Below are 12278 nucleotides of genomic sequence, written 5' to 3'. Positions count from 1 at the left end.
GCCATACCAACTGAGGCGAGACCTGTACTCATTTAGACGGACATGATACCAGCCTTACATGCATCCTCGGGGCAGCGTGAGGCTGAGGTTGTGGAGAACGGTTATCTTGCCGTAGTTCAGGCAGACACGGCTGGTCCTCACGGCAGCCAGACTGCACCCCTGGGTCACAGCACCATCCATCCCCTGGGTCACAGCACCATCCATCCGGGGGGTGACTATTCCATCAAAATAAATCAAGTTAAAACAATGAGACTGAAGTGCAGATATCAGTAGAATTTAGAAAAAGAAACCATCAGGGGAATGAATCTGAATGCCAGCATATTCTACTACCTCACTGAAGAAGGGTCTCGACCTGAAACGTCCTCAAACTTTCTCCACAGATGCTGCCTGACCCGCTGAGTTACCCCAGCACTCTGTGAAACGTCACCTATCCATGTTCTCCAGAGATGCTGCCTGACCTGCTGAGTTACTCCAGCACTCTGTGTCTATCTTCGGTTTGAACCAGCATCTGCAGTTCCTTCCTGCACTAGCTCAATGGGAAATTGGGGTTGAATAATTGCTGCTCTGCTCCACCAAGTGGCTTTCCTGGGTACTGCAATGCTGCATTCACATTGTCCACAACTGCAAAGTCACAGTACTGTGCTATGTGAGGGGCCAATGCAGATCATTCAGTCTGTTCCGACCTCCTTGCCAATTGCTCCCACTTCCTGCTCTTTCCTGAAATCTCTTTTTTTTAATCTAACCCTACTTGTGAATCTGTTTCCACCACCTTATCATACAGAGCATAGAAGTTGATAAGAAGGGTCACGACCCAAAATGTCATCTGTCTATTCCCAGGGAAGATGCTGCCTGACCCGCTGAGTTACTCCAGCAACTTGTGTTCTGTTACTCCAGCACTCTGTGAAACGACACCTATCCATGTTCTCCACAGATGCTGCCTGGGGAAAAAGAATGCGTAACATTTTGGGTCGGGACCCTTCTGCAGACTCAGGAGTTCATAACCATTCACTGCAGAAGAAAGTTTGTTCCTATGTTGTATCTGATTTTTCTGGGCCAGTCACCTTAAATTAGGGATTGTTGTATCTATCAGCAGTAATCAGCTGGAGTAATCAGCAGTTGCAGCAGCCAGCAGCAGCAGCAAGCAGCAGCAAGCAGCAGCAAGCAGCAGCAGCAGCAAGCAGCAGCAGCAGCAAGCAGCAGCAGCAGCAAGCAGCAGCAGCAGCAAGCAGCAGCAGCAGCAAGCAGCAGCAGCAGCAAGCAGCAGCAGCAGCAAGCAGCAGCAGCAGCAAGCAGCAGCAGCAGCAAGCAGCAGCAGCAGCAAGCAGCAGCAGCAGCAAGCAGCAGCAGCAGCAAGCAGCAGCAGCAGCAAGCAGCAGCAGCAAGCAGCAGCAGCAGCAGCAAGCAGCAGCAGCAAGCAGCAGCAGCAGCAGCAGCAGCAGCAGCAGCAAGCAGCAGCAGCAGCAAGCAGCAGCAGCAGCAGCAGCAGCAGCAGCAGCAGCAGCAGCAGCAAGCAGCAGCAGCAAGCAGCAGCAGCAGCAAGCAGCAGCAGCAGCAGCAAGCAGCAGCAGCAGCAGCAAGCAGCAGCAGCAGCAGCAAGCAGCAGCAGCTAGCAGCAGTAGCAGTAGCAGCAGCAGCAAGCAAGCAGCAGCAAGCAAGCAGCAGCAGCAGCAGCAGCAGCAGCAGCAGCAGCAGCAGCAGCAGCAGCAGCACCAAGCTGTGTTGCTTGGGAAGTAGTGTGTGGGGATTGTGTGGGGATAGTAAGGAGTAAGACCTGTGTGATCTCCCGGACTAGTTTCGATCGCCTAGCTTGGGGTCGGAGAGGAATTTCCCGGATTTTTTCCCAAATTGGCCTGGGTTTTTTATCCGGTTTTTCGCCTCTCCCAGGAGATCACTCAGTTCTTTTGGGTGGGCGGTTGGAGCGGTTGGAGTAGCGGCCGGGCGGTAGGTTTAGTAACTGAGCGCGGGGCTTTGTTTGGAGAGTATGACTGCCAGGGCAGTTTATTGTTCTGGGTGTCAGATGTGGGGAATCTGGGAGTCTGATAGTCTTCCAGACATCCACATCTGCGCCAGGTGTGACGAGATGGGGCTCCTAAGGGACCGTATTAGGAACCTGGAGCGGCAGATTGATGACCTCCGTCTGATCAGGGAGAGTGAGGAGGTTATAGATAGGAGTTACAGGGAGGTGGTCACTCCTAGACCACGGGAGGTAGACAAGTGGGTCACTGTTAGGGGGGGCAAGGAACAGAGGCAGGGACTAGGGAGTACCCCGGTGGCTGTACCCCTTGGAAATAAGTACTCCTGTTTAAGTACTGTTGGGGGGGACAGCCTACCTGGGGGCAACGACGGTGCCCGGGCCTCTGGCAAGGAGTCCGGCCCTGTTGCTCAGAAGGGTAGGGAAAGGAAGAGGAGAGCAGTAGTAATAGGGGACTCTATAGTGAGGGGGTCAGATAGGCGTTTCTGTGGACGCAGTCGGGAGACCCGGATGGTGGTTTGCCTCCCTGGTGCCGGTGTCCGGGATGTGTCTGAGCGTGTCCAGGATATCCTGAAAGGGGAGGGAGAGGAGCCAGAGGTCGTGGTACATATAGGTACCAACAATATAGGTAGGATAAGGGAAGAGGTCCTGAAAGGAGAATTCAGGGGGCTAGGAAGAGAGTTTAAAAAAAAGGACTTCCAAAGTAATAATCTCAGGCTTACTGCCTGTGCCACGCGATAGTGAGAATAGGAATGGAGTGAGGTGGAGGATAAATACGTGGCTGAGGAACTGGTGCAGGGAGCAGGGTTTCAAGTTTCTGGATCATTGGGACCTCTTCTGGGGGAAGTATGACCTGTACAAAAAGGACGGGTTGCATCTGAACCCGAGGGGAACCAATATCCTGGCGGGGAGATTTGCTAAAATAACTGCGGAGACTTTAAACTAGTACGGTTGGGGGGAGGGACTCAAACACAGATAGCTAATAGGCAGTGTGTGAGGCAGGAGGCAGAAAAGGGAAACACTCAGACCCAATATGTAGGAGAGAAAGAAGGGAAAAGAAATAAACTGAGAATAAGAAATGATGGGTCCCTTAAATGTGTATATTTTAATGCTAGGAGCATTGTAAGAAAGGTGGATGAGCTTAGAGCCTGGATTGACATCTGGAAGTATGATGTTGTGGCGATCAGTGAAACATGGTTGCAGGAGGGTTGCGATTGGCAATTAAATATTCCAGGATTTCATTGTTTCAGATGTGATAGAATCGGAGGGGCAAGAGGTGGGGGTGTTGCATTGCTTGTCAGGGAGGATATCACAGCAGTGCTTTGGCAGGACAGACTAGAAGGCTCGATTAAGGAGGCTGTTTGGGTGGAACTCAGAAATGAGAAAGGTTTAGCAACACTTATAGGGGTGTATTATAGACCGCCAAATAGGGAACGAGAATTGGAAGAGCAAATATGTAAGGAGATAGCAGATATTAGTAGTAAGCACAGAGTGGTGATTGTGGGTGATTTCAATTTTCCGTATATAGACTGGGAATCACATTCTGTTAAAGGGCTGGATGGTTTGGAGTTTGTAAAATGTGTGCAGGATAGTTTTTTGCAGCAATACGTAGAGGTGCCTACCAGAGAAGGGGCAGTGTTGGACCTCCTGTTAGGAAATGAGATGGGTCAGGTGACGGAGGTATGTGTTGAGGAGCACTTTGGGTCTAGTGATCATAATGCCATTAGTTTCAATATCATTATGGAGAAGGTCAAATCTGGACCAAGGGTTGAGATTTTGGATTGGAGAAAGGCTAATTTTGAGGAGATGAGAAAGGATTTAAAAGGAGTGAAATGGAAATTGTTGTTTTATGAAAAGGATATAATAGAGAAATGGAGGATATTTAAAGGTGAAATTTTGAGAGTACAGAGTCTTTATGTCCCTGTTCGGTGGAAAGGAAAGAATAAGAATTTGATGGAGCCGTGGTTTTCCAGGGAAATTGGACAGTTGGTTCGGAAAAAGAGGGAGATATACAATAAATATAAGCGGCAGGGAGTAAATGAGGTTCTTGAGGAATATAAAGAATGTAAAAGGAATCTTAAAAAGGAAATTAGAAAAGCGAAAAAAAGATATGAGGCTGCTTTGGCAAGTAATGTAAAAGTAAACCCCAAGGGGTTCTACAGATATGTCAATAGCAAAAGGATAGTGAGGGATAAAATTGGTCCATTAGAGAGTCAGAGTGGACAGCTATGTGCTGAGCCGGAAGAAATGGGCGAGATATTAAACAATTTCTTTTCTTCGGTATTTACCGAGGAGAAGGATATTGAATTATGTGAGGTAAGCGAAACAAGTAGAGTAGTGATGGAAATTAGGAGGATTAAAGAAGAGGAGGTACGGACACTTTTGAAAAATATAAAAGTGGATAAGTCTCCAGGTCCTGATAGGATATTCCCTAGGACATTGAGGGAAGTTAGTGCAGAAATAGCAGGGGCTATGACGGAAATATTTCAAACGTCATTAGAAACGGGGATGGTGCCGGAAGATTGGCGCATTGCGCATGTTGTGCCTTTGTTTAAAAAAGGTTCTAAAAGTAAACCTAGCAATTATAGACCTATTAGTTTGACGTCTGTGGTGGGAAAATTAATGGAAAAGATACTTAGGGACAATATATATAATTATTTGGATAATCAAGGCCTGATTAGAAACAGTCAACATGGATTTGTGCCTGGAAGGTCATGTTTGACTAATCTTCTTGAATTTTTTGAAGAGGTTACCAGGGAAATTGATAAGGGCAAGGCTGTGGATGTTGTCTATATGGACTTCAGTAAGGCATTTGACAAGGTTCCACATGGAAGGTTGATTAAGAAGGTTAAATCGTTGGGTATTAATAGTGAGGTTGCAAGATGGATTCAACAATGGCTGAATGGGAGATACCAGAGGGTAACGGTTGACAATTGTATGTCAGGTTGGAGGCCAGTGTCCAGTGGAGTGCCCCAAGGATCTGTGTTGGGTCCACTGTTGTTTGTCATTTACATTAATGATCTGGATGATGGTGTGGCAAATTGGATTAGTAAATATGCAGATGATACTAAGATAGGTGGAGAAGTTGATAGTGAGGTAGATTTTCAAAGTCTACAGAGAGACTTGGGCCTTTTGGAAGGGTGGGCTGAAAGATGGCAGATGGAGTTTAATGCTGATAAGTGTGAGGTGCTGCATTTTGGTAGGACAAATCAAAATAGGACGTACAGGGTAAATGGTAGGGAATTGAGGAATGCAGTGGAACAGAGGGATCTGGGAATAACTGTGCATTGTTCCCTGAAGGTGGAATCTCATGTGGATAGGGTGGTGAAGAAGGCGTTTGGTATGCTTGCCTTTATAAATCAGAGCATCGAGTATAGAAGTTGGGATGTAATGTTGAAATTGTACAGGGCATTGGTGAGGCCGAATCTGGAGTATGGTGTGCAGTTCTGGTCGCCAAATTATAGGAAGGATGTCGACAAAATGGAGAGGGTACAGAGATTTACTAGAATGTTGCCTGGGTTTCAGCACTTAGGCTACAGAGAGAGGTTGAACAGGTTGGGTCTTTATTCTTTGGAGCGTAGAAGGTTGAGGGGGGACTTGATAGAGGTTTTTAAAATTTTGAGAGGGACGGACAGAGTTGACGTGGGTAGGCTTTTCCCTTTGAGAGTGGGGAAGATTCCAACAAGGGGACATAGCTTCAGAATTGAGGGACAAAGGTTTAGGGGTAACATGAGGGGGAACTTCTTTACTCAGAGGGTTGTGGCTGTATGGAATGGGCTTCCGGTGGAAGTGGTGGAGGCTGGCTCGATTTTATTATTTAAGAGTAAATTGGATAGGTATATGGATAAGAGGGGTCGAGTCCTTCAGACTGAAGAAGGGTCTTGTTTTTAATAGACAGGTTGATTAGGGAAAGTCAGCATTGTTTTTGTATGTGGGAAATGATCTCTCATGAACTTGATTACGTTTTTGAAGAAGTAACTGAGAAGGTTGATGAGGGCAGGATTGTGGACATCATCTACATGGTCCTACATAGTCTACTGTGGACGTAGTCTACATGGACCTGCAAGGCCGATGATAGGGATCTGCTTGGAAAGATGCTTTGGGAGGTTGGGTGACATGGGATGCAGGGAAAGCTGGATAAACAACTAGCTTCATGGTCAGAAGCAGAGGGTGGTGGTGGAAGTTAGTTTTTTGGGCCAGAACTCTGTGACTGATGGTCTAGTAACTCGTGGAGTGGTGCTGAGCCCAATGCTGTGTGCAATCTATCTCAACGATTTGGATGAGAATGTACAAGAGTAGTAAGTTTGCAAATGACACAACAGTAGGTCGGTGGTATTGTAAGCAGTGAAGATGGTTATCAAGAATTGCAGCAAGACCTTGATCAGCGATGTATGTGGACTGAGGAATGGCTGACAAGGTTTCATTTAGATAAGTGTGGTGTTGCATTATGAGTTGAGCCAGTATGGGACCTTCAGGGTGAACGGCTGGGCCCTGGGGAATGTTGTGGAGCTGGGGGAGTGAAGAGTCCATGTACATAATTCCCTGAAAGTGGAGTCACGGGTGGCTATGGTGACAGAGAAGGCTTTGGGCACTTTGGTCTTCACCAGACAGGGTACTGACTACAGAGGTATGGACATAGAACGTAGAATAAGGTTCTATACCAGTTAGGGTGGCCACAAGGATGTTGGGTAAAGTCAAGGGGGTCTCAAACAGAGTTGGGGTTGCGTAGTGGATGTCAGTGCACACACAGTGGATGTCAGTGCACACACAGTGGATGTCAGTGCACACACAGTGGATGTCAGTGCACACACGGTGGATGTCAGTGCACACACGGTGGATGTCAGTGAGCTGTGAATTCCCTGCATTCTCACCACTCCTCATCTGCCTCAGTCCCAGGTTTTCTGTTGTAGTTCAGCCTTCAGGTATCTGGTTGTGTGATATTACCCTGTGATGCATGAATGAGGAAAGCCTAGTTTTTGTGGTTAATTAACTTCTAAACTTACAAATAACCTTCTCTAACTTCAGATAGTCCCTGCTTTCCCTCTCTATCCCCTCCCCCTTCCCGGTTCTCCCACTAGTCTTTCTGTCTCCGACTACATCTTACCTTTGTCTCGTCCCCCCCCCTGACGTCAGTCTGAAGAAGGGTCTCGACCCGAAGCGTCCCCCATTCCTTCTCTCCAGAGATGCTGCCTGACCCGCTGAGTTACTCCAGCACTTTGTGTCTACCTTTCATCGCCAGTCTGCCTCATGGTGGACCTTGCATGTTTCTCTTTATCTGTACATCTCTGTTACTGGTACACTACATTATGCACTGATTCATTTCTCTAACTGTGCACTAAATGTTCAGCTCGTGTATGGTTTTGATTGTAATCATGTCTCGTTGGTTTTTAACTGGACAGCATGCAAAACAAAGTTTCTCACTGCATCTCAGTACACCTGACAGTAACGCTGATACTTATGACAATACAACTTGCAACGATCTTAAGGATAGCGGAGTCAGGGGGGATGGGGAGAAGGCAGGACGGGGTACTGATTGAGAATGATCAGCCATGATAACATTGAATGGCGGTGCTGGCTCGAAGGGCCGAATGGCCTCCTCCTGCACCTATTGTCTATTGATCTGCTTGCTTCAGTGTGAAGTTGTTGTAAGGGAATAAAGGAATCCACTTGTTCCTTGTAATGATTACGTGGATAAAGGGCTTATCTGTGTCAATAACGGCTGGAACTTCTCAAAGGTTTGATTTGAATGTTGCTGTTGGAATTCTTTTAAATTGAATTCTTCAACTCTAAAAGGTTTTGTGTCAGTATGTTCTTGCTATCTAAGTCATGGCTAACTTGAGTTACTTAGAACAAGTCTGCATTAAGGAAATTGCATATTGAAAGCAGATTTAATTGGCATAATTTCCAAATGTGTTATCCTTAATAACACGAGGAAGTACTGCAAATTATTGCTGAACTGCTGGTGGATGGTAATTTTCCAATTAACCATTTTTGACCTGATATGCATCGGGTATCCTAAGGATAGAATTTAACATTTTCATTTATGAGAGGGAAAGGGAAATGCTATTGAATTGCTTTATGTATGAAGTATTTGCCTCCATCTCTTACTTTAATAAGCCTAACAACATATGTCCTGCCTATTAGGAGATAACCAGTAAAGCAGCAACTCTTTTGTTTTTCCAACATGGGTTTTTCAGTGATTATATTAGCGAATGTTCCCTAAGCAAGCTCTTTCACATTTAGTTAGAATGATTACAGTTCTAGCTTCAAAATGGTGAGACTAAATGTGGTTGGAGATGTATTGTTTAAAGTAAGATATCTTCCCACAAGGGTGGTGTGCCTGACCCGCTCCTCGTGCAAGGCTCCATGGCCTCCCAATGCATGGCCTCCATACCATTCCCAAACGCTCCTTCCCCATCTGACGGAGCTTTCCACGAGTGAGTGGGGAAGTACAGAGACCACTCTCTTTCCTTATTTATCTTTCCTTTTCTATGGCAATATCTCAAGCACCAATAGCCTTCTGCTAACTTACCAAGCAATCATTGCGAAGACCTAACAACTGTGTTGAATAGCAATGGACAATAGACCACACTGGGACAGGGCAAAGTGGCATAATCAGCCTTTACTCATTGAACTAGAAATACAGCTGAAGGTTACAAGGACAATATAGGTATTGATGAATAAATGGTGAACATAATACACCAAGGTTCAGAATTTAGTTTTGTGCCTTTAATTGAGTTTAATCATCTTTTACAGCGTGTGTTAGCACTTTAATTTGGACATGGTCCTGTGGAGATTAAATGATCCTTGGATCAGTTGCACTAAACTTGCAATAAGGTGGCATCTGCTTGTTGAACTCGTCTGAAATTCCATTCCACACACTGCAGATGAATCTAATTTCAGAGGCATTGCGCAGTTCATGTCCACTATCATGTTGCTTGTTTATTGTTACTAATCCGAAGACCAATTTCTATGCACATGGGGTTTCAGTTAAGTGATTTAGGTTCAGGTTTATTATTGTCACGTGTACCGAGGTACAGTGAAAAGCTTTGTTCTGCATCCTATCAGATCAGATATACCATACATAAATGCAATCAAGTCAAACTCAAGTACAAAAGGGCAAAGCAAAGGGGAAGATACAGTGTGTGTTGTAGCGCATCAGTTCCAGAGACAATGTCCGCAATGGGGTAGAGGTGAATCGGACAGTACCCTAGCTTATGGAAGGGCCGTTCAGAAGCCTGATAACAGAGGGGAAGAAGCTGTTCGTGAGTCTGGTGGTGCGCGCATTCAAGCTTCTGTATCTTCTGCCGGGCGGGAGCGGGGAGAAGAAGGAATGACCGGGGTGGGACAAGTCTTTGATGGTGTCGACTGCTCTCCTGAGGCAGCGTGAAGTGAAGATGGTTAATGAAGGGAAGTCTGCAAATCATCCCCTTCCCAAACTCTCTTGTTCTTAAGGCATTTTTTCAGTAAGAATCACAACTGATCAAATTGGCTGATTTTATTCATTCATACAAGGAATGTTTTTATTTGAGATGCCCCGACCATAACAGGCAGGTAACAGCACAGGCAGTAGTTCAAACCTTGGAACCTGTGTGCTGTAAAATTACCTGCTCTGTCTATCGCAGGCTAATAATTTTGCCGCCCTTTGTCGGAACGTACAGAATCATATATACCATACAGTGCTAGTTATTTGCGCTGATTGGCAAACACCAGGCAGCTTCTGTATTGTAGCTTGCATCATTGAGTGGGAATTCTGTGTTCATTTACCCAATAAGCAGCTTCTCTTTTCTGCACTTTCTTTAATTAAAACAAATGTAAAATACTTTGTTCCACATTTGTGGAGGGGTTTATTAATGTGCTTTGTTCTAGTTCAGTCCTTTCAAGGTCATAAGATTTATTTCAAAATAATTGGGCAGAAAGTATCTGTGATGTTATTGTTAATAAAGGCATAATTTTAAAATCTCCTTCAGTCACACAGGTGACAAATGGAATCCCTGTGGTGCCTTTCATTATTTCCCCAAGGGCCAGGTCACTGGATGGAGCTCTTTTATGCTGATGAAAGCAAGCAAGGGCATTCTGAGGCACTCAGTGTAATGTGCTTCCGTTGTACACAGTCCTGTTGTCTGTTGAAACACATTTGGACAGGTACACGGATAGAAACAGGTATGTAGGTTAATTGGCTGGGTAAATGTAAAAATTGTCCCTAGTGGGTGTAGGATAGTGTTAATGTACGGGGATCACTGGGCGGCACGGACTTGGAGGGCCGAAAAGGCCTGTTTCCGGCTGTATATATATGATATGATATGATATGAAGAGGGGATTAGAGGGTTATGGTCTGAGTGCAGGTAGATGAGACTAGGTCAGGGAGAATGGTCGGCGTGGACTGGTAGGGCCGGACAGGCCTGTTTCCATGCTGTAGTTGTTATATGTTATATATGTTATATGTTACACAGAGTGCCGGAGTAACTCAGCGGGTCAGGCAGCATCTGTGGAGAACATGGATAGGTGACGTTTAACAGAGTGCCGGAGTAACTCAGCGGGTCAGGCAGCATCTGTGGAGAACATGGATAGGTGACGTTTAACAGAGTGCCGGAGTAACTCAGCGGGTCAGGCAGCATCTGTGGAGAACATGGATAGGTGACGTTTCACAGAGTGCTGGAGTAACTCAGCGGGTCAGGCAGCATCTGTGGAGAACATGGATAGGTGACGTTTTGGGTTGGAACCCTTTTTCATAATCAGTATGCAGAAGGGTTCCGATCCAAAATGTTAACCAGCCAGAAAAGGTTCAAGCATGTGCTTAAGGTCACCTTGAAGAGATGGACTTCCTGTGAATCCCTGGCCTACAACAGTTGGTAGTGGAACAGGAGACATTTGGATAATAGAGAGGTGACGTTTCGGGACAGGACACTTCAGGCTTTTGAAAAGGGCGGCACGGTGGCGCAGCGGTAGAGTTGCTGCCTTACAGCGCTTGCAACGCCAGAGACTCAGGTTCGATCCTGACTACGGGCGCTGTCTGTACAGTTTGTACGTTCTCCCCGTGACCTGCGTGGGTTTTCTCCGAGATCTTCGGTTTCCTCCCATACTCCAAAGACGTGCAGGTTTGTAAGTTAATTGGCTTGGGGTATGTGTAAATTGTCCCTCATGTGTGTCGGATAGTGTCATTGTGCGGGGATGGCTGGTCGGTGCGGTCTTGGTGGGCCGAAGGGCCTGTTTCCGTGCTGTATCTCTAAACTAAAGTAAAGGAGCATTGGGGATGGCATTGAGATGGAATCACACGAGGGTCCAGTGTAAGCTGTGGAAGTAATGTCACCTCATTCACCACACACCCTCCTGTGCTGTGACCATCACCAGCTCAATGTGTAGCAGCGTCATCACCAGCGATTGAAAAATAAAATCACATTCCACACAGTTACAAGATCTTAATAGTTATGCCGTAAGTTATTTCTTTCCGTGATGCCTCTGCAACCTGTCAAAAGCTTTGAAGAAGGGTCTCGACCCGAAACGTCACCCATTCTTTCTCTCCCGAGATGCTGCCTGACCCGCTGAGGTACTCCAGCATTTTGTGTCTACCTTCGATTTAAACCAGCCTGCAGCTTTTTCCTACAAACATATAAAATGTAACACAACCCATCAACTATGGAGAATCCAAGTGTTTGGAAGACAGATGTTAATCCTGCACCACTACAGACACAAGAAACAGCAGGGGCTGCAATCTTACCCTAAACGTCGTCTGGCCATTCCCTCCACAGATGCTGCCTGACCTGCTGAGTTCTTCCAGCATTGTGTGTTTTACTGCAGGGCCCAATACCTGCCCTGAGAGCGGGTGGTATCACTGGACAGGCCCTGTGATCGCTGCCCACAATCTCACTGCCATAGATGTCTTACCCACTGAGCCACTAATCCCTGCTGTCTAACCTGCGACAGGTTTTGAATGTTGAAATAAACTGAGCACCAGAGAGTGCAGACAATGCAAGATCAAAGGACAACATGGCTGACCTGGACACTGGAGGTTGTTCGGTCTTGCAGCAAGGGAACAGTACAGTTTGTTACACACCTCACACTCTGCTCCACATCGCACTCTGTCTATCTATAGCAACATAGTACATATATCAATATACTCACTCGTTTTGCATTCACTTCCCTCTTTAGACTGCTGTAGTTTTCCTTCTGAAACACTTCTCCTTTGCACTTCCTCGTTCCCTTGCTCAGCATCCATTGCTAAACTGCTTTGCTTTAATCATTTATTTTCAATCGGTTGTACAATACAATACAATATATCTTTATTGTCATTGTACAGGGGTACAAC

General features: G+C 46.0%; 1 protein-coding gene across 1 annotated transcript in view; it reads right to left on the bottom strand.

The window, feature by feature from the left end:
• abch1 (ATP-binding cassette, sub-family H, member 1) overlaps window positions 1-12011 on the bottom strand; it is a 66526-nt gene extending 54515 nt beyond the window's left edge. The window contains exons 1-3 of the mRNA XM_078405960.1: window positions 11969-12011; window positions 6844-6917; window positions 59-215 (exon numbers count right to left, since the gene is read on the bottom strand). Of these exons, the coding sequence (XP_078262086.1) occupies window positions 59-215; window positions 6844-6853 (167 nt within the window). The 5' untranslated portion in view covers window positions 6854-6917; window positions 11969-12011. The remainder of the gene's footprint in view (window positions 1-58; window positions 216-6843; window positions 6918-11968) is intronic.
• Window positions 12012-12278: the final 267 nt, after the last annotated feature.

The sequence above is a fragment of the Rhinoraja longicauda genome, chromosome 9 (assembly GCF_053455715.1).
Source record: "Rhinoraja longicauda isolate Sanriku21f chromosome 9, sRhiLon1.1, whole genome shotgun sequence".
Taxonomy (NCBI): domain Eukaryota; kingdom Metazoa; phylum Chordata; class Chondrichthyes; order Rajiformes; family Arhynchobatidae; genus Rhinoraja; species Rhinoraja longicauda.
Note: the sequence above shows the minus strand (reverse complement) of the source record. Positions and strands in the feature narration are given on the sequence as shown.